The 26,075-nt window shown below is 36.2% G+C and overlaps 1 protein-coding gene across 2 annotated transcripts in view; it reads right to left on the bottom strand.

Moving 5' to 3' along the window:
* Positions 1 to 26,075, bottom strand: part of KCNH8 (potassium voltage-gated channel subfamily H member 8) — a 185,932-nt gene that overhangs the window by 62,804 nt on the left and 97,053 nt on the right. For both annotated transcript variants that reach the window (XM_062602054.1, XM_062602053.1), the window contains exons 6-7: positions 19,362 to 19,519; positions 13,207 to 13,414 (exon numbers count right to left, since the gene is read on the bottom strand). In XM_062602054.1, the coding sequence (XP_062458038.1) occupies positions 13,207 to 13,414; positions 19,362 to 19,519 (366 nt within the window). The remainder of the gene's footprint in view (positions 1 to 13,206; positions 13,415 to 19,361; positions 19,520 to 26,075) is intronic.

Below are 26,075 nucleotides of genomic sequence, written 5' to 3'. Positions count from 1 at the left end.
TAAACATTACTCAGGATGGAGCCCTGTTGTCCTGGAGGTAGCTGAACACCTGCCTGCTGGTGGGAAGTGGCAAATGAATCCCTGTATTGCTTTGCTTGTGCAAGCAGCTTTTGCTTTACCTTTATAAGACATCTTTATCTCAACCCACGAGTTTTCTCACTTTTACCATTCTCATTCTCTCCCCCATCCCACTGTGAAGGGAGTGAGCAAGTGCCAATGTGGGGCTTGGTTGCCAACTGGGGTTAAACCACATCCTGTGTTCATGCATTAAACTTAAACATTTCTAGATGAAGTCCTATCTTCTTTTGTCATGCAAAGTAAGGTTTTGTTCTTTTACTTACTCTTCTACTGGACTGGACAAACTCCTGAGGACCAACCCAGACACATTTTCAAACTGACAGCCCCAAATGTTTCTCCTTCACCATGTGGCAAAATATTCACTTTCCAGAGAAATTATTTCATGTCTACAACTACAGCATATTCTGGTGAGAGAGGAAAGAAGGGAGTGATATGGGGGAAATAAGTACCTTTAAGGGGCTCTCTAAGACAGTCTCCAAAAAGCTAGCTGTAGCTGGTGCTCTGAATGATGGTAGCGGTTATCAGTGGAGGACTTTTCCTCCAGGTCCATTTGCTATGTGGAATGGGAACTGTTTACCTGAGCTTGTCCTGTGTGGTCCTGCAGGCTCTTCCTTGCAGGTTGACTGGGTAAGATTTGGGTGGCTTGTCCCTCTCACACCTACACTGCATTCCTATCTTGCTGCCACATAAAGCTTCAGATTGCATCTCTAGGACATGCAACTGGTATTCTGTAGATGTCTAAACAAATCAGACAACTGCACAACTATTTTGTTCATAGTGCTGAGGAAGACTTCAATACACTTTCCCAAGAGTTTTACAGTATAGCAGTATATACATTCCACTTATAGCAGAAATACATTTATTCCAAGGGAGAGACCTCACTATACTACATATAAGAGATATGTATAATAATTTTAAGAGTTAACTCAGCAGACCTGGAAGGAACACATTCCTTTTGATATTTTATGATAATTCTCTAAACAACTTACTGTTGCATAGAAGCTTCAGTGTATATGGTAAGTGCACCTGCATTCCTGCAGAACTAGGTCATAAATTCCTTCAGTCTCATTTATCAAGAAGTAGGTAAATTTAGAAAAGAAATATGCTGAAAGTCATCTTCTTCTGTAAGTATGTACAGCTCTTCTCAACAGTAATTTGTCAGATGGTTATATTTGGATATGTAGGAGATTTAAATCCTTCTTGCTTTCACAAGTGAGAAGGTTGTTTTTTTTCTCTTCCTGTCGTGGTTTAAACTCAGTCAGGCAATTCGTTCACTCACTTCCTCCCCACTTCTTTCCCTCCCCCTGCTCCCGGAGGGACGGAAAGGAGAGTCAAAAAGAATGCAACTCCCACGGGTTGAGATAAGAACAATTTAGTAACTAAGGTATAACACAAATCACTACTGCTACCACCAATAATAACAATGATAAAGGAAATAACAAGGGAAGAGAATACAACACCTCACCACCAGCCAACCAATAACTCACCCCCCAGGCCCGACCAAGCACCGACCCATACCTCCTCCAACCCTGCAGTCTCCCAGCCCTTCCGGCTAACTCCCCGTTACATCCTGGGCATGACGTGCTGTGGTATGGAATACCTCTTTGGTCAGTTTGGGTCAGGTGTCCTGTCTCTGCTTCCTCCCGGCTTCCCCTCCTCCCTGGCAGAGCATGAGGCTCACAAAGTCCTTGGCCAAACCAAAACATCGCTTGTTATCAGCTCTGTTCCCAGGCCGAAAGTCAAAACACTGCACTGCACCAGCTACCAAGAAGGAGAAACATGACTGCTACTGCTGAACCCAGGACACTTCCCCACTTCATTGAAAGGAAGAGATAGAGACATTTTCAATATAAAATTTCCATGGCAGTCAATATATACAAAATACTAGATATAGCTAATTATTTCAAGCTTTTTCTTTTTACTAGGACTACTTTATAAAAAACTGTAAAACCATTAATATATTTGTAAACATATTTGTAGTGAAGACAAATGCCTTTAATTTTTGTTTTCAATTCTCCTGGTTTATGTTCCTACCCCCCAAAAATATAAAATTAGTAATATAAGTAAATTAACTTCTTTTTTTTTGTAATATATAATCTTTGTTTAATTTTAGATCACAGATACAACATAAAGTCTAAACATATAGTCAGTTTAAGAAATAAAACTGTAAGCCTATCATTAGAAGCATATAAATAATTTGCAAATCATCTCCTTTAAGAGATGTCACACTGTCACTTCACAAAAAATCTCAGCATCTAACGTTAGTGCTCCTTAGGCAAACTGGCTGTTACTGTCCTTTTTCAGGCTACTAAATGCCTTGCAGCTAAGCTTGGAATCAGAAACATTAGTGCTTCTAGTCCATTCAGTGCAAAGAGCACATCTATCTATGTTCTCTTTGCTTTCCTGTGTTCCATCAGTCCGTACCCATCTGCTAGAGCTTTTCTGTAATATGCTTTTGGCCAAGAGCAACATTTTTATCCTGTGTTAATTCAGTAACAGAGGCAAGAGGGTCTTGACCCGTAACTAAGATCTCAGGTGACATTGTAATAAAATTAACAGTAACACCTATTTTTTATGGTGTGAGCTAAAATCATAGATACCTGCTTTTCAGTTTTATATGTTTGGAGTCCAAATTACACCAAAAATGATGTGAGCTACTACACGTGATTCATTACTGTCTTTTTAAAGAAATAAATAACCTGCTCCGCAAGCAACAGAGATTACATTAAAATTAAACCTTTAGTATCAAAGACTTGAACAAAACACAGCTTTGAAGAATGAGATTTTTAAGTCTGCTAGCAAGACTTTAGGTCTGTACGTGTGCTGTATGGCACAGTTGATAAACTAATCTTACTTCCGCCCTGATGTTCTCACTTGTTCAGGTCTCACCATCAGAGAATCTCAGGCTAAAGTCTTTCAGTATTTTATTTACCTGGCTATTTCCCAGTCCTAGCAGTGAGCATATTAGCACTCTTGACTCAGAATCTACAAATAAATTATCCTGGGGGCAACGAAAGTGGTGATCACAACCTTAAAATTTTTATTAACAAAAAAAGTATGATTTATTAGCAAAAGCAAGAGGACTATGATTTTTAGATAACAAGAGGACTATAATTTTTTGATAAACAGTGAAATATGCTACATCTATTTTCATACTGCCTGTGTAACCACAAGCAATCTGCAAGAGTGGGGGTGTTTACTCGTAGACTCCTCTATAAGAGTCCTCTCTGCTTCTCAAAGATGACTAATGCAATAAGTGGTCCCTGATAGTCGATACCTTCCCCTCTTCTGTTATCTCCTCCACTCCAGCAATCAAGACAATTTTAAGCAGCTTCTACCTGTTCGAATGTAGCCTCCCAACTTGGTAAAACAGGGGCACACGCCTCAGCACAGAAGCAATTTCCTTCAGTAGTTCTAATTACAAATGAAAGGGTAATTGAAGAATTGCAACAAAGCCATGTTAGTTTTCATTTGACTAACTTGCATAATCACGCAGGGGATGGATGGTATGACAGTACAGCGTTCAGTTCAGGTCAGTGTTGCCTGTTGCAGTCCACATGACATCCATTTCTCCTTGTCTTCTAAAGTAATAACATCCATGCTAGCTAGATAACAGCTAAGTATGCTAACCCTCACTACAATCTTCTCCTTGCTTTCTACATAGATTTCTCATAGATTTCTCAGTCTTTCTGTCTGCATTTGTGCTGCTTTCTGGAACAGGATGCTGCCCCAGTCAGGCAGCCATACGCTGGCATGTTAACAGGGAAGTATGATGCTTTTAAAGTTACAGAAGTTCTGAAACAAAACATCTATATCTGCAGATCTGACAGGACTTTCTGAAGTGCGCAACATAAGGAAATCTTAAGCACTAGCATTTTTATCTATAGCTACCTTAGATCTGACAATGGAAAATAATTTAGAATAATTAGGTATAATTACTTTTACAGAATTTGGTCTGTGTAAAACTGTAGAATGTCATGACATACTCTCACAACTCCGCATTGGTTTCTGTTGCTGAAAGTAGTTACTAGTTAACTTTAAGCACTGTCTGTCACCTGAAAGTACAAAAGAAACATGAATATTTGCCAAGAATGGAAGAAAGTCTGAATAGAAGAAAGTCTTGAATAATTCCTTCATTTTTATATGGAAATTATTTTCTGTTCTGGTAGTACGAAACCCCTTCTTTTATGAAGTGCCTTCTCTTTTAAAGGGTAGGAAAAAGGATAAATAAACATAAAATAGGAATGTACACAAAGAACATTTCTAGATTAAAAAATGTAAGGCATGAATGTGCTACAGAAGAAAAGAAAAGCAATTTTAGTTGTTATGGGAAGTCTACAGAATGCAGTATGGCATTCTAACAACCCAAGACCTCTACCTATAATATGAGGCTGAAAGAGACAGTCCAATCAAATATTTTAGCAGCTGCTGAAAAGATTTCAAAGTACATGACAGGCTTTGTGGGTTTAAACTGAATTAAAACATTGTAATTTGAATAGCCAAGCCATGCTCTTTAAAACCAGAAGTAGAAATTTCTGTGAAATCCTAACAAAACTTCCTATTACACCTATGTGGAATAGACACTAATATTTTAGCAAACTGGTACAAAGCTCTCCAAGAGGGTAGTGTAATCCCAGAACAAACTAACCAAATAGATCAAGACATCTCCAGCCCTGCTAGTTTTCAGGACCTGGATAGTGTAAGCTGTGTCTGAACCCATTTATTGCTGGTGATAGTCCTGCTTCAGCTAGCTGGCTGGACTATATAAATACCAGAGGTTCCCTACAGCCAGCATTTCTATGATTCAAAGTATATCAGTTAAGGGTTAAAGACTGATGTAATTTCAAACTGATGCACAATATTTGTGCATCAACTTTCAATAAATTATACTCTATGGTATTTCCATTACAGAAGCCATGTGGAAAGATCATGGTGTTATTTTACCTCTTGGGACTATTCCCTCTTATAAGGTGGATACTGAGCAGATTTTCCCCTACATGTGGCACTGAGAATTTCTATTACGGCTGCAGAAATTGATCCAGCTACAGCTTTTCCACTGAGATAAAAACTGCTTTGTGGAATTAATGAGCGATATGTAGGTAATCTGCAGTTAGACACAGCAGGACACTTTTCACTTTGTCAAATCTCAGGGGCTTCATCCACACACCAGATTTTTAGTTTTCACTTAAAAATTGTCTAAAATTTTTCTCCTAGGTACAAAATCTCGGAAATGTATTAATAACCACATAAAAACGTCACACTCCCTTTTATAAGGTACTTTCATCCATATTTTTTTTGGGCTGCAAATCCAACAGGTCATCTTGGTCATGGGGTATTGTGATTGCTAAAATGGCTCAGTCAGAAGGCAAAGTACAGTGTGTAAAGGCACGTATAGTTTAATCAAGGAGCTAAGCCTATAGAAAAGAGCAGGGAAGAATATCAGAATAAAACCTACTAAGACCTAAAGCAGTTGAAATACAAATTAATGTTAAAGTAAACACAAGGGAAATTTCTCAGTTCAGTTCAACAAACAGCACTCTAGTTTGGCACAGCTCCATCACAAAAATAGTGATTTGGGTTTTCAAACACAAAATTGGATTATTTCCACAAATTTTATTTCTATGGATATTTTTAAAATTAAACAAATTAAATTGCGTTTTAAATCCCGCCAAGGTCTGTTATACACAGGTCTGAAAGAATGGATGTTAATAAAGAAACCCTTTCCTAGCAAGCATGTTTTACAAATAAAGTAAAGGATGTTTTCAGTTAAGTCTTTATGAAACCTTTATTTTTAAGTGTAGATCTTTACCATGTGTTGAAAGGACTCCACACATGCTTCCAGCACATGTACAGGTGATTATATCTGTGCACATAAAACCCCTTGTAGCTGCTTTCTCTGTATCTATACTAACAGACTGACAAATGAGTGAAAAACTATGTGACTTTTCTAGTATTGTACTAAAATCTGTGCATAACTATCTGCAAATAGGATTTCCTTTTAAAAAACTAGAAGAGCTTTCACTTCCTAGTTACACTTATTCAAACGTGTAACCCAATCACATTAAAGAATTAAGTTTTTTTTATAAATATTTCACACTATAAGCTTCTCCAAATTGGGCCTTATATAAAATATTCTACATTAGAATTGCTTTAATCATTCAGGTAATGTATCAGGCACACTTTTAAATACATACTTTTTGGTTGTTTTGGAATAAATAAGTACACTTATTCACTCTAATTTCTTCATGATTTTAATGAATTTGTCTATTTTAGTACTTACAAGGATAGAAAATGAGAACCTCAAGCATTAATTAATAGAAAATATACACATTGTGTGTGCAATAAAAGTGTTACTTTTATGGAGGAGTAAAACTTAAAAAGTTTTAAGAAAACATTGAAACTCTATAGAAGCTTTCTAGTGTAAGGTATTCTCCTGTGGTTTAAAACTTTTGTTCAAACTGTTTTGGTTGAAAGAGAAGTTTCCCAGTTCTTTGTATAAAACTGCTTTTATCACTGTGAAATTCTCCAGTACTGTGGTATGGTCTTTTTCAAAGGATGTACCACATAATCCTTTCTACAAACAAGTGGTGTTTGCAATTATTTGTGAAATGTGTGCTTTGAAATCTTTCATAGCTTCAAAATAATTGTCTTGTTTTGGTTGTCCAGTTTATTCTCATTTATTATTCATGTATGACAGCTCAGGGGCTAATTATTTTATGTAAGTGCTGCAAGAAATAACGCAAACTATTTGGCTGAGTCTCTTAGATGCTGATGTCCCCAAATACTTCACAAGAATGGTACTCATCAGCATTTCCTTCATATATTAATCAGAAGTGAATCTTCAGCCCTGCTCCCCTTGACATACAAAATTGGTGAGTATACAGGTATGCATATTCCACACAACAATAGACCTTCAAATTCTCCTGTTCAACAGAGCATTATAATTCATTTAACTAAATTTAAGATGTCAGCTCTCCTGCATGACACAACTATATACATTTCTTTTTTAAATCTTTAAGTTGCTTCTTAAAAAACAGAAAGGCCCATAGTTCCAAAGTAACATGTTCTGTTATTACTAGTGACAAAAAATTAAGAAAGCTGTAAATGACACAGGCTGAAAAAGGAATTGGATTCAAACATTCAAATACAGAGATGACAGATTGGAAGGAGCAATTGGTCATGGCTAGTGAATTATGCCCTTTACAATTCAGTTAGCATGAAATTCTTTCCTCCCCTCTAAGTATTCATAAACTCTGATGGATTTGTGTGTTTGGATGGTGAAACTTGACCAATATTTTATCTTAGAATACAGTTTTCTTGGCCAAGAACCTTGGAAATTTACAACTGCTCTTTCTGGCAGTGAAGAGGATCCACTTTGTTCTATCAATGCAACAAAAAAACCCTGAACTGCTGTTCCTACCCTTGATTGAAGTGATCAAACCAGACATAATTCACCTAATACCTCACTGGCAAAAAGGAACATAAAAGACTTCAGACCTCTGTTCTCTTCAGCCTTGGAGATTCCAAGCCTTCATCTCTAGCTTCACCTGGACACTGGAGACCCTAGTGAAAGACTCGGGCATTGGCCATTCCTCTGTTGAAATCACATCAGTATGAGAAAGGAAAAAAGAACCAGAGCTCAAGGCAGAGACCTGCCCAGGAAGGATGCTGAGTGAAGTAACCTATAGACCAGGATAAGGTGTTCTCTTCAAGGGATTTGCCTTGTACGTCTGTCTTCCACACCTTAGACACAAGTTTCTGTGCCTGAGACCCTAGCTTGAAGACAAGTGAAACTCAGTAACAATGCCTCACTCTCCTTCTTTGGACAGAAGAAATCAATGGCTTCTGGTTTGTTTTTCACCAGAAAAACCTACTTCATATCTGTGTGCTAAACAGAGACAACCTCAAGCTGCTTCTCCGGAATGAGATGCATGCCCTGAGAGCTAACTCAGAGTATAAATCCTTCACTGGGAGTCAGGCAGACAAGTCTCTTTAAAGGGTGTGACTGCAAGTGTGTGTTAAACGAAGCTGGGTGGAAGTTTTGTATTGCAAAGTATGTGAAAGTATAGTGTTTCAGCCATGACTGAATTGTTTTCAGAAGTGCTGTATATTGTAAAAATAAAATATGAGAGTAGAGGTAGTTTATTGAAATAAAGATTTAAATAGCTAAAGAATACCCTCTACAGTCCTCATTTTAAAGCTGCTCTCAAACACATACATTTTACCTTCTACAAAAACACAGGTTGGTTTGTTTGTGGTTTGTTTTAGTTTTGCTTTTGTACCAACTCCTCCATAGTCAGAATGACAGTGGGTGGACTAGTAAAAAGTTGCAGCTGAATTTCTGGTGGACAAGAAGGAATTTTTTTGAGACAATTACACAGATTATGCATGCAGCTTTGACTCTCTAAGGGAGCCATCATACTGACTCCTGGCCTTCTCCTAATCTCCTCACTACTCTTCAAGATAGCTAAGTTTCAGCAGCTCATATGGTTCTCACAGAATTAACACCTTTAGCAACAGGAAACATTTTCAACATTCTCTCTTTCCCATAAGATAGATCGAAAAGTCATTTCTCATATTTGATAGGAACTTAAAGGGGAATAGCTCAGTATATATTAATTCAAAACAGCAGACAGGAAATAAAGAGCCTATGCCTAAATCTGTTACCAGTTATCTGTAGAAAAGAGAGTAAATGTATTGAAGTCAATGGAAGTGGAGTGGTAAGATCAGCCAGTAGCCTCAACACAGTCTAGCCTCTAGTTCGTGTCAGCTAACAGAAAGTTAATCTTATTTTTACAGGTTGCTGAAAATCATGCCACATCTCCATGAAACATCTGTTTCACCAGTGAGAACAATTGAAAAGAACAAGATGGAATGTAATGGAGAAGGATCTGAAAAGGACAAGGACCATACTGCTGTCTCAGGTGGGTGGAATGACTAGTCCAGGAGTCATGTTTTTATCAGACATTAAAGTTAAGCTGCTGCACACAGAACAACATTCCAAATACATCATGTAATCTGTTAAAACAACAATAGTAGAGCTAAGCAAGAGATACAGATTTTAACATTATACTACACTGGCTTATGTCCCGATGCCACCATGTCATGACAGTTCATGAATAATATTCACAGACACTACATCTTTCTCATTGTACAACCACCTGGCTAAATTTGTGAATGTAACCATGGTTTTATATTATTTGTAATTATAATATTGCCTAAATGACAAGAAAAAAAAAAGAAACAAAGGCTTACAATTAGGCCCAGCAAGAACAAAGCAAATATACTTTTTGGTCTGGGTATTTTCACAGGGAGAACTTTATCACTCCCATTGCCACAATCCAAATACAAATTAGGCACCTCATTTGTTTAAATTAGCCAGAGAAATAGATACACAGAAACAAATGCTGCTCCCACTGAAGTCAATGTTGTGAGATCTGGGCTATGGTGCATGTCTGATGGCAGAGCAAGGTCCAAAGCATTATTTTAACAGTACTGCAGCTTTAAATGTTTGCTTTAAGGGTTAGCAAAACCTTGGTCTTGAAATCTGTGCTTCAGGCTTTCTGAAGAAGCACTAAATGGAGTAAAGAGGTTATTAAAAGCTTTTTTCTCTCCCTTTGCCTTTCCCCCACAAAATAGAAGAAAACAAAAAGCAAAGAAATCTTTTCATACCAGGCATAGTTTCCATTTCTTAGAGCAAACCCGTCCCTGTATTTCAGCTATTGTATGCATTGCAGCATCCACACTTAGGGCACCAATTTTTCAGGCGGACGCCACCTGAGACACTCCAGTGAAGAATAAGCATACTTTCCAAGGGGGAGACACATCCCTTTTAATAACAAAGTATAGCATTCTATTTTTTATATTGTATTTTTAATGTTGCCACTCAGAAAGCCTTCCAGCCCTTGGGGTTCTGTGATTCTGTAATGCCTGCAATGAACTTTGTGTAAATTCTATTGGTGGAAACTTGAGTCTCCAGTTTTTATATTAATGTAATAAAATTTAAAGTTTAAAAATTAAAACCTGTAAATAAAAGACTAAGGATCATATTCTACTGCTTTGCCTACAGCAATAAATCTCTTTTACATGCTCTCCAAAACAGTACAAAATTTTCCAGTTGAGGCCTTCTTATAGAAGAGAATAACCTCAGTGTCTTACAATAACACTATATTATGCCTCAAGCAAGATTCCTCCTCTGTGCATTATCTGCACACAGGTGTGTGATTTATTAAGATCTTCAGATCTCATTTTACTTTGCTTAATCACTCATCCCCTAAATCACATCTGCTGTTCACCCCTCAATATATCACCTACATGGATGCTGTGAAGTGTAGCAGATTGGTCATTTGAAGTTTTCTTAAGGGGAAAAGAAAGGCTACCCACACATAGTTGTCTATCACCAGAGTAGCAAAAATTATAGAGCATGAAGGGCCAAGATGTAACTTCAACATGTTTCACCAGCAAGTAGTTTGCATGTGGAGAGCAACAGAATCTGCACTGATTGAAGAAATTATATATTTTTATCTTTATGCTCATATATGTGACATATAAGCTTAAACAGAAGTGTTTTTTGTAAAATAATGGCTTCATGACAGATACTTGGAGTTTTCTGAGCTCTCAAACCCAATTTCTAAATACTTGAACGTTTTAAAACTCTTTCTTTTAAAAAAAAGTACACCACCACCCACTCCAAACAAATCCCCAAAGCTGCTAAATATTTAACTTAGAGAAACAACTATTCTGACAACCATAGAGCTAATATCTGTAGGAGCTTTGTAGGAGTCATTGCAGTTACAGTCATATACATTCAGAGAATCTAGATATTTTAGAGAACAGCTTTCTAGGCAAAAAATGCAAAAACACAATTTGTAGGAAAAAAAGCCCAAAACCTAAACCCAACAAAACCCTAAAACCAATCTCCAAACTAAAAGAAAATCAGGCTCTAAGCTCAACAGAGAAGCTCTTTGTCAGGTGAGATTTTAAAGTCTAAGAGTACACACCACTAAGAAGTGCCTTGACCCATCTATCAAGGAAGTGCATTGCCTGCAACTGTCCACAGAAGATTAATCAGTGTGCGATAACCCAGATCTCAACACTCTTAGTTGAAATGCAAGCGGGACTTCTGTGAAATGGCTCTGTTCCAGTTAAACTGCGATTGATTCTGATGAAGTTGTTGGGTCATTCACTTGTTAGTGCCGTTGCCCAAGAGAGGACAGAACTGAGGGGTGAAAGTTAATGTTTTCATAGCAGTAAATGCCAAGAGCCCCAGGGGTTATAAGGAGAATTTCTGTTTTCCCAATGTGGCCCTTGCTCAGGTAAAAGGGAGAGGGACAGGCTGCATGGCAAGTATGGACAGCAGCCCCACCTGGGGAGCATGGTTGCAGCCCATCCTTATTATTGGGGCTGCAATGAATGCTTTGAAATCAGCTATTAGTTGCAGCTTACATAAACTGATGATGTGTTTTCATAATTACTTCCCACCAAAGAGTCTTTTCTTTTTATTGTTATCATTACCTGGATTTGGTTTTTTGTTAGCAGTATTTGACCAATTTGTGCACAGTGTGCTTTCTTTGTATATTCTTCCTTACAGCTGCAGTCTTTTCTTTGAGATGTTTACACTCTATGAGGAGTTCAACAGCAGGTCACAGACATGGTTTACAAAAGGAAGAAGAAATAAACAATGAACTAGAAAAATAAAAAGGCTCCACAAATTGTTCAGTAACCTATGGACAAAATGGAGAGCTGTATTTACTGGACTTTCTTTCTTCTTTTTCTTCCTGACCTAGCATTCTCACCTCATCTGAGGTCAGACATCTTTAACAATTTTGTCTTTTTTCCTTCAAACTTACTGTTATTAGAAGATATTTAGATACATGATTATGGGGTTAAGAGAGAAGAAAGAAATTAAAGGAGATAAGAACACGGCATACTGCAGTTTGGATGCACATCACTGAGCCTTTGGTCACAGGTGTTTGCATTATTCCCCCCATCAAATAATTTTCTCTTTTGGGAAACTCAGCCCTATGTTTAGATACTCTTTGTTTAGGAAAAAGACAAGTATGCATTATTTACCTCTCAAAGATAACTTACATATTTTAAATTATTCACATGCTTTTTAATTGCATATTTAGTATTCTAACCACAGAAAGAAAACTAACAGGACTTCCCCTTTCGAGTTAATTTTATCACTGGCCTTGTTTCATCTTCTGCTTCAGTGAACATGTTATAGATTTAGGCTAAAGGTGCATACAAGTAGAATTAAAAATATAGAATACGAGGAATAAGAAAGAAAAGGGAGAAAAAAGGATGATTGATATGTCATCTGATAAAGACAGCGAAAAAAATTCATCGCTACAGCAAAGCCAGAATTACCCACATAGGAAGATGTGGGGTGTCAGCTATTGCACTAATGGGTAAAACACCTCCAACATTGTACAAGTACTCGGAGATGCCAGGCTCCTATACAAGGTATATTTTCCCCCACTGTATCATCACACATGGGCACAACTTTTAGAAATAATAATAAAAACCATTAATGAGTAATGGAAAAGCTTCAAACCTGCAAAGCAATGCAATCAGAATGAAGGCTGGGGTAGAAACTAAACATTGGATCAAATGAGCATTCCAAAACCATGCCTTCACTGATAAACACCTTTTCTTCTGTGAGAAAGAGCAAAGCCTGTAAACCAGCTAAACAATATACCTGAAGGGAGTTTTTAACTTGAAGGCTTATCAGGGCCTGTTTCAATGTATAAGGAATAATCAGCACACTCTGTTGAAGAATATGCCTAATTTGCGAAAATAAGATGAACTCTCCGTCAGGTCTTCTACATAGTCTGTCTAGCCCTTTTCTGTCCAGATACTCAATTTCCCAAACATTGTATCACTTTTAAAAATCTCATTGTTTTTTACTTTCGCCATTTATTTCCATTTTAACCCTCTTTTTCAGATTGACCTGAAATTCAGAGCATCAATCTTTCCTGCTTCTCTACAAACAGTACTAAATAATTGTATAAGATTTAAAATAAAAGGGTATATTGACTTATACATGTGGTTTTATATTTTATATATATATATGCATAAATACACACATGTGTACACATATATAGAGCAGAAAGAAGAACTTACCTATGTCCCAGGTAAGGGGATTATTCTGTTCCATCTCCCTTTTCCCTATGACATACCAAATGCAGGCCATCCAATGAGCAAGCAAGGCAAACATGGACATGAGAAGTGTGAGAACAATTGTGCTGTGCTGGGAATAACGATCCAACTTCTGAAGGAGACGCAAGAGGCGTAGTAACCGCACTGTCTTTAGGAGGTGGACAAGGGAAACCTAGGAGAAAAGGGAGAAAAAACAACTTGTCAGCAGTTTTTTTGTTTCAGTGAAAGGAAACTCTTATCTTTTAAACCTCAATGAATGTTTGCCCACTCTTCATTCAGTTACATAGCTGCTCAGACCAAATCTTAAGACAGCAGAGATTAGCAAAGAACATGCTTAAAAAAAGTGTTTATTTTTTGCTGTGTACATATATTTTTTCTATTCCTGATTTAAAGCAAACAAACTTGAAATACTAGGAGATCTTTTGACTTATTTTTCATGCAGTCTTCTTTCATACTTAACTTAAAAATCTATATTTGTGTAAAAATAGATCCTTCTCTGGATCTTCCTCTAGAAAAAAAAAAATATAAGAAAAATGAACTGACCAATGTTCATTTGATTCCCATATGAAACCACAATATAATCATCAGATACACAATGATTTCCAGTTTCTGCTAACAGCCAAGTAGTAGGCCTAGCTCAACTATGTATGAGATGAAACCAGCTTAATAATTAAGCCTGGAAGAGGCAATAACATATAGCAGATATTTTGCAGAACAAGGAAGCAAAGAAAGGAAGAAGACTAGGATTTGTTCTTCAGATTTAAGCCTGTGTTCATAGGCCTGAGCATATTTTACTGCTCTATAATAAACTGGAGTCCATAAAAGCTTTTATTAAAACTTCTAATCTTAGTTCTTAAATTCTTTACCTAAAATATTATTGCCTTTCAAGTATATGTGGCAAAAGCAGCACCTAACCTGCTCAGCACCCTAAGTGTGCATTAGTTTATTAAGTTAATGGGTTCTGGCCCCAGAGGAAATTCAGTAATGCACAAAGTGAGCATTATGTGCATGACCCCATCCCCTCCAAAGCATCCTCCAATCTATATCCACACTAGTGTGCACAGCTCCCAGTTTGGCAAGGAATATACTTGGCTTATGTTTCAGCTGTTGGGTAGTGTTAGCAAGCAATATGAAGATTAAGACCCCAAATATTTTTCATTTATTTTTTTTTAAATTAAATAGGCATAATTTTCATTAATATTAGGCACTTTTTTTCCCCTTCTTCATTAATTAGACATTAGGATTAATGCCTACGATGCACCTGGCTGAGTCAGGATACACACATCAGATAGAAAAATAACCTCAAACTTGATATGTCATCCCACAGCCTTTCCAGGACACAGTATCAAGCTCTCTGAAAAGAAATTCTAAAAGCTTTATCAACATCCTTTTGCTTTTGCTAACCCAGAATAATCCGAAACTAAGAGTTTCTGTTACTACAACTAATAATCTGAAACCTTGATTTTATAGGTGTGCATAACAGCTACGTCCAGCTTGACTGATAAATTCTATAATGTGGGGTATTTTAGATTTATTCATGAAGACTTAACAATTCATTGATTTTAATCCAGTCTCAGGAATTAAGTAGGTGGAAAACCTGTAAAAAGGAAAATAAAAATTCTACAAACATTTTTACTTCCTACCACAGTTTTGATAATGTGTAAGTAATCCTCCCACAACCTTCTTCATTTACTGCCTGTTATTTCATTTTTTTTTTAAAGTTTGTTTCTCATGTAGACAGCAGGGAAAAAAAGAAAATCAACAAAACCATGGCATTTTTTTAACATACTTTGAAGTTCACTGCTGTCAGGAATAAGATTTGACATTAGAGCACACAAAAAATTACAAGGTTTTCTCTTCTTGCATTCCTTATATCCATTTTATGTCATCGACAATAAGTCACTGAAATTAGTTATGGCTGTGGCCTTAGGCACAAGAATACCTGCAAGCCTCTCCAGAAGGCTGTAAAATATTTGAATGAATTGCCATGATTGTATTAAACCGATCATATAACTATTAAAATATAGTTATTCTAATTGAATGCCATGCCACTACAACAACTGCCTCCTTTTCAGCAGCAATTTCTAAAAGTCTCCTTCTCTCTCATCAGCCTGTTTGAACCAACATGATTCTGTTGCACTTTTAACATAAAGGGGTCTCTATTCATGGCTGACTCTTCAAGGTGTTTTAGTAATATATGAACATGATTGCATATATAATAATTGTATATTTGCTATTGGCTTCACATTGGAGCTTTCATCTTTATATAAGTGCCTATATTTTACCACATCACAAACAAATAATTATAACTTAGGAGAAATTATTTTTTATTAGATTCTGACAAATAAGTAATTTCAAAAGGGCTGTTACAGTGTGTCCTGCCAGTGATCACTTGTGACTACTTTCTGCCTACTTTTTTTAAGTAGTTAAAACCACAGATATAAAAACAGCTAATCAGATATCATAATATTTGTCTTAATGCAAATACATGTTTCATTTGAAGGCTTAAAGGCATCCTCTTTTCAAAATAATTTCTACATCAACTTGAACAGAGATGTAACTAATGATATGTAGTTGCACTGAATTTTTTCATTAGTCATGCCAAACACTCTTGTATTGTGTCACAGATTTAAAAAGACAAATTGAGGAGTCAGCACTCATACTTGTGCTTGCGCAGATTTTTCTTTGCCCAGAGATACATACCATCTAAATTTTCCATTTGGTTAATTGTTTTAGACTAGCTGGGTTAACCTTTATCTGTCAAAATGACAGAGACAGAATTTTATCTAAACCTAACACAAACTCAATCACAGCAATGTGCTTAGAAATACTGAGAAACTAAGTTACTACAGAATAGTGATAGTTTCTGCTTGAAAGAATCATCTCTTATAGCAAAAGGAATTAGTAAGGAAACATGGATACACTTTAAGAAATGACTAGTGGCAGGGATCTTTCTTTTTTTCTGCTAGATTTGTTGGGTTTCCTCAAAAAATTATATTCTTGCTCTATAAACACCAATAGTTACTCAGAGAGGAGCAAATTCAGCCATTATAACTAGTACTTAATGGCCTGATTTCTACTTTGGCAGCACTGTACGTCACATTTCCACAGATTAAGGGATGCTTTCTGTCAGATGAACACAAAGATAGTAGGAGCTGGGGTCTCATCAGGCACTGAAGTTAAGCAGGAGCATGCCTGTGCGCTCTGACCTCCAAAGAGTCACCCATTTAGAGGTAGGGCAGAATCCCTTCAAGATGTAAAGGCAGTAGAGCCAACTCATACAGTTCCATGTTTTTTCTTTTGAAATATCAATAGGCATGGAACGAAACTCCACACCTTTTTCACGCACTATTGACTACATAAGTCTCTAACCAGAGGATGACATTTGTGTGCCACAAATACATAGGTATATATGGCACTGTACCTATAGCTTGTAGAATTTAGAGCATCCCTAAAGGTGTGGCCTTTGCGTCAGGGCCTGAACAACAAAGGTGTGAGATGCCCCTTGATGCCCCTTCTCACCGTTCTGTTGAGGCAACATCTGAGAGTTGATGGAGTGAAAATCTGAGAACAGATATGAGGAAATGGCTTATTAAATCATAAAGTGTGAAAACAGTGGAATGTGATTAACACCTCCCCCCAGCTCTCAAAGCAGTTGATAGTCATCCTTATTTTGAGGATTATATTAACAGTTGACACGTCTTGCCACAATTGGAAATACATTGTGTTCCCATCAAGGAATCTTACAGAGAGCAAAACAACCAAGTTTTCTGGGAAGAATGTAGTGTGCAGACTCCCAGATTCTGGATTTGCTCTCAGTCCCCAGAAGGAAGGGAGCGTTGGCCCTTGATTCTCTACTATGTCTTTACCACACATCAGCTAGCTAACAAATTTGGGCAAAGCAAATGAAGGAAGCGGATTTGACCTTGCAAAAACTTTTAACAAGGTATTAAACTCTTGAAGCACATTCATTTACCTCATTGGAGCTATGTCTGTCAGTCAATGTTACTTTTGAGATCAATATTGCTATGTATCATTAATTACTTGGGGTTCAGTGTTAGAACTTAATCTATCATCACTCATCTTGTTAAGGATCCACTACCAACAGAGGGACATCTCAACATTTCAGGATATTCCTAGACACCATATTAGTGATCTTACCAAGGAAAAGTTTTAAAGTACAATAGGTGAGATGTGTATTAATCTGGTTATAGTAGTGATTGTGACATTTTATTTGTGACATAATACTGTGACATTTAATCTGTAAAAAAATATTGTTGGATAATACTTTCTTTTCCCAGAATTCAGTGCAAAAAACGTAATGGTCTTCCCAATAGAAGGAAAAAATCAGACCAGGTTCATTTAGAGATCAAGTCTTCATGCAAGTTAAATAAACATAGTTATGGGTGGCTTTTTGGTTTTAATGTAGGGGATAAATTGACATAGTTGTGTATTTATATAGTGTCCTGGGTTCAGCAGTAGCAGTCATGTTTCTCCTTCTTGGTAGCTGGTGCAGTGCTGTGTTTTGACTTTCGGCCTGGGAACAGAGCTGATAACAATGATGTTTTGGTTTGGCCAAGGACTTTGTGAGCCTCATGCTCTGCCAGGGAGGAGGGGAAGCCAGGAGGAAGCAGAGACAGGACACCTGACCCAAACTGACCAAAGAGGTATTCCATACCACAGCACGTCATGCCCAGGAGGTAACTGGGAGCTAGCAGGAAGGGCTGGGAGGCTGCGGGGTTGGAGGAGGTATGGGTCGGTGCTTGGTCGGGCTCGGGGGGGCAAGTTATCAGTCGGCTAGTGCTGAGGTGTTGTATTCTCTTCCCTTGTTATTTCCTTTATCATTATTATCATTGGTGGTAGCAGTAGTGATTTGTGTTATACCTTAGTTACTAAACTGTTCTTATCTCAACCCGTGGGAGTTGCATTCTTTTCGATTCTCCTCTCTGTCCCTCCGGGAGCAGGGGGAGGGCAAGAAAGAGGGGGAAGTGAGTGAACGAGTTACCTGACGGGGTTTAAACCACAACATATAGATTAACCACTAGTTATAAAAAAAAACAGTAATTGAAGAATGTGGAACTATTAACTGCTTGATTTTATAAGCTACTGCACTATCATCAGATTGATGGCTCTTAATGGAACAAATGGAGTGAAAATAAAGATCATTGAAAGAAATGGAACTAAGTAATGAAATCAAACATGATACCTTACATGGGAGACTTCATCTAGTGCTTTTCTCTTTTGTTTTTTTTTTTTTCTGATATGTCTATCCTATCATCTATGTACACATTAAACTCATGTTTAATGAAAATGAGATTGAGTGCATCTCTTTACAAAAGATCAAAACTCTAAGAACTAGAAAATGGACAGCTTAAAAACCTAAGAGTCTTATGTGAAAAATTCACAAAATCAAGAAAACTGCCACTATTTTTTTTCCAAAATTAAAAATTTTTATTCAGTGGGAGAAGGAGTGTTTGGGTTTTCTCAGGGTTTTTTCTTTTTTGCTTAAGTTCTTACTCTACTAAGTCTAACAAAGCTATCAGAAGAAAAACCTTTTTAATAGCATAATTAAACTTATAGAAATGTAACCCATCACAATTGTGACATCACCAGACATTAGATCCACATATTTCTCAAAGCAACAGAAACATTTTGTCATTATATTCCTAAAAAAGATAAAACTATAGCCTATAGACTATAACTATAAAGTTAATGACAATTTTAAGTAATAGGTATTAGAACACACAGAAATTAGTGATCAAGCTGTAATTTTTGCAGTAGAATGCTCTTAGTTAAAGAGAAAAAAGATTCCCGGCTGAGTAAAGAATGCTATCTTTACTGACCATAACAATGATAAACAATGATAACAATTAAAACCAAAATCATATATACGTATTTTTCATGATAATGAATGGCCACTTTGACATTCAATCTTGTAATATTTTTAAACAATGTGTATAATTACATTGCATTCCTCACTTCAGCATCTGATGTGAAAATATACTACAAAGCTGAAAAAGGCACCAAATCATTTCAGTTTATTCAGTTTAAGTCTCCAGATTTGGAAAAAAAAACAACAAACCACTCTTGAAGAAGAATAAAGACAGATTGGTACTTACCACAGTGACGTTGAAAGCATAAAGAAGATCAAAAGGAAGTGCAGCAATTAAATCAATGATAAACCAGGTAGTCACGTAGTGGATACAAATAGATCTTGCTTCAAATATAACTTGGCCAGACTTGCTGACATATGTTGTTCGGAAATTTAAAATAATATCTGCTTGACAAAGAATGAACAGAATCAGAGACAGAGATTTCTTGATTCCTGGGGATAACACCAGGAATCCACCATAACACTGTTTTTCTTATGCGTGGCAAAAGGCAGGTGAAGAATCATGTATGGAAACAAATAATATATGACAGTAAAAGATCCACATACAGAGAGTTAAGCCAATTGGTTTACAAAGCTGTTCTTTGTAAGGAGTAAAAAGAATGTTTGAAATATTTGAAACTCATTAATTTCAAGGGGAGCATGAATTAAAACCAAACAAAAAAAAACCAACCAAAACCAAACTAATTGCATTGCTCTTTAAACAGTTGCAAATACTGGTACTTTCTTAATGAAAAATGATTGCTGTGTATAAAACTTATTTGTGTTTATTTTAAGACTAAAAAATCATTAATTGCTTTATTTAAAAGGTGCAACTGAAATTTTGGTTTAGCAATAGCTGTCCAGCACAGAGAACAAATGTCCTCCTCCAGGATAACCATTTGTTTATTAACAGAAAAGTGCTGAACTCACTTGAAAAAAATGGCTTTGGGGCTACGGCGGCGGTCACAAAAGTGATATGAATTGCTTGGTGGCTTGTGCATTTTGTGTGTTCCTACACATTCCAGGATAAGTGTCTTTCAATACTAGATATACTTCTGACATCTTGCCAAAATACATTAACACTCAAAGAAAACCAACCCAGGTCTTGACAACAGTCTCAATTATTTTCATGTCCTACAAGACAAAAACTATAATCTGTCCTGAAGCTATGTACCCATTCTACAAACATTAGTGAGAACTACTTGTATAACTTTTTATAATGTCAGAAAAGAGTGCAGCCAACCATCAAGGCCGGCGTTTTACTGCAAGATAATTAGCCTGCTGCCTTGCAAATTGTAATGCCTCATGTTGAAGACCATCTCAGAAAGAAGTGACCCCAAGTGTCAGGGGTCTGGTTAAAAAATAACAAAACAACACCAGCAGGTTGATGGCCTTCTCCTCATGATAGCCAGTGGACTTTAATATGCAAGTTATGAGAGGCAGCTTTCTACATGCTAGTCCAGTGTGTAACAGACTTGCCAGGTGTGTTTTTTGTAGTCTAGGTGGCCTACAATTAAATGTTAGAAGGAGTGAAAAGCATTCCCTGTGCCCTTTGCCTCTGTATATGGCAGCAATGCAGCCGTGACTCCTTTCTGTCTGTTAGATGATTCACAAGAAGATACACCTTCAGCTGGCTCTTCTATGTGCTGTTACTGTAGGAAGGTGGTAGTAGCAGCTGCTGGGGACTGGATCTGCACCATATACAACAGGGAGCATGCAGCTGTATGGGAAGTTTTTTCTGCCCCAAAAGATGTTTCCTACAGCTTCTGGGAAAGGGGAAGCAGAAATGTCAAATAGAAGCACCTGTAAGTGAAATTCAGCTTCGCCCACCAGCAAGATGAAAGTATAGGAAGATGATATCTGCCTTGCAAATGGATGTAAACACAGAATTTAAGTATTGCATAGTTTCAGACAATTCAAGGGATTTGTTTTCTCTTTGGATGCAGATATTTCCTTTCTGCAAAGCTAGTCTCCTCTGAGCTATGTAAACTTGCTCCAATTCAGCACATTCCTGGAAATAAAGCAAGCTATGGAGTCCTAAAAATTAAGCATACCTCAACAGTTTTTTTCATTATTTTGGAAATCATATATAAAGTATATTACATTTATTTTCATTATTAAAATTAAATGAACATTAACAGTGCTAGCATTGTAACTTGCTTTTAATGCAAATCAAGTTAGAACTAAAAAGTGGGTAGTAGTAGGATTATTAATAGCAATAGTAAATTTATCTACTCTTGGTTTTGTAGTCAGTTTCTGGGGCCTGAGAACTTTTCTTCCAGCTATACACACACATGAGAATGAATGCCTGATGTACCTTTTATATTGCATTTTTCATTCAGTATATGAGAAAAGTCAGCATGTATGAACAGAGGCCTCTCAGAAAGCAAAATCAAAAGATATATTTCCCAGAATACCTCACGCAAAGCATTATTACCACTAAAGCCATAGAGGAGTGGTGAGCTTTGCCCCATTTGCAAGTTTTTGTACAACCCAGAGAACAAAATGCAAAAGTGAGTATTAAAAGATTTCCCCCCTGTGATTTATTTGAAAATTAAAAAAAAAAAAAAATCAAAACCTTATGCTTATATAGAATAAGTAAACATTTATGCAACTCCTTTTAAATAAGCCAGGCTTTATTAGGTTCTAGCTGTTAGGTATGTTTTTCTTTTCCTGAATTTTCCCATTTTTCAAGGAAATTGTTTTTCACATTTTCCATGTTTCCTCTCTTTTTTTTGTTATATTATTTTTATTTATTCTGTGGCATTACTTCTGAATGATGTAGGCTTTGGAAATAACATTTTTCAACAATGTGTTAGTATAATGAGGACAGCCAACACATAGACTTACAGTAAAAGAAAGCACTGTAAACCAGAGCAAGAGCAAGTTTTATGCTCTTCTGCAGTTTGAAACCAAGACTGTTTTCTATGATCAATTGACATATACTAGTCAACATATATACTGTTAATATTTGATCTATGGTGTTTCTGACAGTTTGATTCCTCCATTTGACCCATAAGAGCTGATTCTCCTAAAATGAAAACTGTGGGAAAGTTCTCATTGTTTTGGCACAGTGTTGATCCTTCGAATTTGTCAAGATTTAGTGCAAAGCTTTAACACAAAGTGCCGCAACACATGAAGAGGCTATCTGGTTCCACAGACTGAGGTCTCGCAGGTTAAAATTGGTTCACGCTTTGAGAACTACTGCTATCATACAGTAAGATCCCCAGGCTGAACAGAACATGTAAGTAAAATCAGAGGTATAAAAATTTTAGATTAGATCACCAAATAGTCTCAGCTGGCCCTGCATTCTTACATCTATAAAAAAATGTTCTGAAAATTACAATAGTACAATTAAGATGTAAAATTAGTATGATTTCATATGGTTCAGAATGAGCAAGGGGGGTCAGTTTAGCTCCACAGGAGCTTAGTAGAGTTGGTTAATATTCACATTTACAAATCAGTATGGTAACACTAGCCATATACAAAGCTGCTTCATGCAGATTTGGTTGATACACGTAAGAAAGAGAAGAATATTTACATCACCAGTATTTTGAAACTTCTCATTTGCCTCAGAAACCCCCGGTGTGTAGTTATCAAAGTTAGAAAAAAAGATTTGCTTACTTATTGCACATTAGTATTTGTGAAACAACTAAAGCTTTAACAGAAAAGGAGATGAATGCTTGCTTTAAATTCCACTAAGCCACCCAGTACACCAAAGGCTTATCAGTGTGCACATGGAATTCACTGTTCAAGATTAAAGAGATTAGAGTTTGTCCTGTACAGCACCACTTTCTGCCTTCTTATCAAAGCAATTTAGGACAACAGCCCCAGATAACATTTACATATAAAAAAATGAATAAGAAATGGGAAGTGCTTCTTTCTTCACCAACTCATTAGATAAAAAAAGAGAGAGAGGTAGGTGAGTGTAATCCATCTTTTATTTCTTGACAGCTTTCTGAGCTATGTTTGGGTGTAAGCAGTTTCTTCATCTGAGCAACCTTATTCACAGTTTAACAGCTGTGTTAAAGTACTGACTGAGAAAGCTGTAAGGAAATAATAAAAACCAAAACAAAACTAACCAGAACTCCTGAGGAAAGAAACTTGTAAAAGCTCAGGGGAATCCTTAATACAAATTTAGAAACAACCATGTCTTCTCAGAGATTTTATTATTTTTAGGAATGACATGTTCCACAGTCTTTTTGGTATTGATGCTTAAAAAAGTTTGTTTTTTTCATTTAAAAAATAAGTGGTTTTTTATCATTAAGACTTTCAGGAACTACAATGGTAAGCAAATTATGGCAACAATGTATAGTCAAACATCAAAAATTGTACAATAATCTATTCTGAAAGTACCTATGGATAATTTAACATGTTAGAAATTGTGGATCTTGCTGTGCACTAGCTTTTACCTACCAATGATACCAGTTTATTGAAGAACAATAAAGTCTTGTAAGAAATCTCTAAAACTCATGCAAACTGATTCTGAAAGGTTAAAGAAATCCACAGCAGTAAACATGAGAAGGCTTGACCAGCACTACCCTAATGTCTTCAAATTACCACAGCTACATGCTTTTGCAATATTTTGATTCTAAGTTACTGAACCCAATACCATGATTTAACTGAAAAGCTCTTAACTTACTCCTTTCCTTATTTCGGTTTTCTAATGGCTTTTACTCACCTATTTGTGACCATTTACTTTTTCAGAAGCTTCCAGTGTGAAAATCCATGCCCTAACAATGCTCAGTTCCTATGAAAAGACAACTTATTTCATAGCTGGGCATATATAAGAAGGGAGCTCTCAGCAAGTCTATAGAGGTTTGGAACTGTTTGGTGACCACTTTTGAATTAAAGTTCAGAACAACATGTCACATTCTTTACCAAACCATCCCTTGCTAGAATTCTGTCATGCTCACATTCATAAACAGATAGATCCACTCAGTGAATGGTATGAAAACACCAATTTAAACTGGTGCTCAACAAAGGGACAAAAAAAGATTATATTAAAAAACCATGGAGGTTGTACTTTGTGCATAATTCAGGTTGTGATATAAAAAGAGTGAAAACAATAACCTGATATTGTCAAGCTATCCTATTAATCCTTATTTTCCTGAATAATATACCTTTTCCAATTTCAAAACCTTAATATGTCTTTTATATAATCTCAATTTCTGAACCCCTTTACCCATAAATAGGATTATTTGCCTGAAGCAGTTAATTTTCCTGTGAAAACTTTTTTCTTTTATTATTTACTTAGGCTTGATTTTTTTTTTTTTTTAATAAATCCTGCAGGGATTAGATTTATGATCAAGTTACAACAAAGCGATTTAGGATTAGTCAGATGGTTCACCAACTGACTGTGGCACACTTTCAGATTGCAGCACATGCTAGGTAATATAACTTGGTTTACCTCTTTTTTCCTGTGAACTAAATGAAATTGAGAAATTCTGCACTTTTAGGACAAGTAGTATACATATAAGCAGTAACCAGAGGTTGGGTGATGCATGATTTTTTATTAGACTGCAATATTTCAATCCTGTGCTTGAGACTGAGATGATTTAGGTATATTAATGCCACTAATTTTCAGAGCAGGCTGTTTCCCACACTACCTCCCTCTTCTAGATATTACAACTGGCTCTTCTTTCTTTTTGCATTTTTCCACCTTCCTTTATGTGATTGTACATTGATTTGATTGTCTTTAGCTAGCAATACTTTCCCCAAAGTCCAAGCTGTTTGATCTATCTGATTATTTATGCCTACATTATTTAATTATATATGGATAATGGTATTAGAATCCAGATGGAGAGCTTTCAGGAAAGATTCCAGGAAATATTAGTGCTTGAAGAGCAATTTATCTATCTATCTATATAAATGTTTAGTTTTTCAATTCTGCTGCTGCTGTAAACCTAGATGTTCTTCGTAAGCTCTTAGGAATGATTTATTCAAATGGAAGTGTGATTTTTCAACTCAGCATATCCTCTCAAAATGTCTATTACCACAATTAGCTTGATGATGTTCTTTTAGATGCTGACATGATAAGGTGAGGGAGATTATATTCAGTTTATACACAAAAGGACAGTAATACTCTTTTTCACCTGTTGCTATTATAAATCTGGGCTTTTATGAAGTCAAATAAACATTACAAGGAAAAAAACAACAGAGATAAAGTAATAAACCCCCTAAATGTAGGGTGTTTATATAATAAATACATAAAATATCTATGTAAATAGAAATATATATCAAAATAATAAGTCTTTATAACAAACTGTTGCAGCTGATGAAGGAAAAACTTTTTTTTTTCTTTTTAAGGAAGATATAACAAGTTGTGAACAGATAACATGTTACAACAACTATAAATTACAGAAAATTTCATCTGAAAATCTAGACCTCATTGGGAAAGTGAAAGAAGTCACTGGTAGCCAGGATGAAGATTTTTAGATGTATTAGGAAAGAAAATCTGATATATACATTTAGTTCTTTTGTACAAGTAGTATCCCATTATGAGAGATGCTATTAAGAATCTTGTAAAACACCCACATGTATTCAATAAACCTAATTTTGGAATGGAGCAGCAAAATATGGTTGTATCATCAGATGCTAAGTTACAATCCAGTTTATCCTAAGAACTAGTAGATAGTAATGTTTTAAACCACTAGCAGTAAACCCTCAACAGGTTGATGAAAAAAAAAACCAAACAAGAGGGAAATACATCATTTACAAGCCACAGACGAGTAGAGTTGTAGATTCTCCTTTCTCTGAGGTCTTTGAATAATAACTGTTGTTCTTCCCCAAAACATGCTTTACCCAAACACAGCATATATGAATTAATAATAATACCTGGATTAAATATAATGTCTTCTATTTAAGGCTGAACTTTTAGATGGTAAAAGGTTTTATTTCTTGTCAGAATCATTACGAACTGAAAGGTTGTATAGAACTACATGCAATGGAAATGTCAGAT

The sequence above is a fragment of the Pezoporus occidentalis genome, unplaced genomic scaffold (assembly GCF_034315485.1).
Source record: "Pezoporus occidentalis ecotype Australia unplaced genomic scaffold, CSIRO_AGI_Poc_V1 ctg75, whole genome shotgun sequence".
NCBI lineage: Eukaryota > Metazoa > Chordata > Aves > Psittaciformes > Psittacidae > Pezoporus > Pezoporus occidentalis.
Note: the sequence above shows the minus strand (reverse complement) of the source record. Positions and strands in the feature narration are given on the sequence as shown.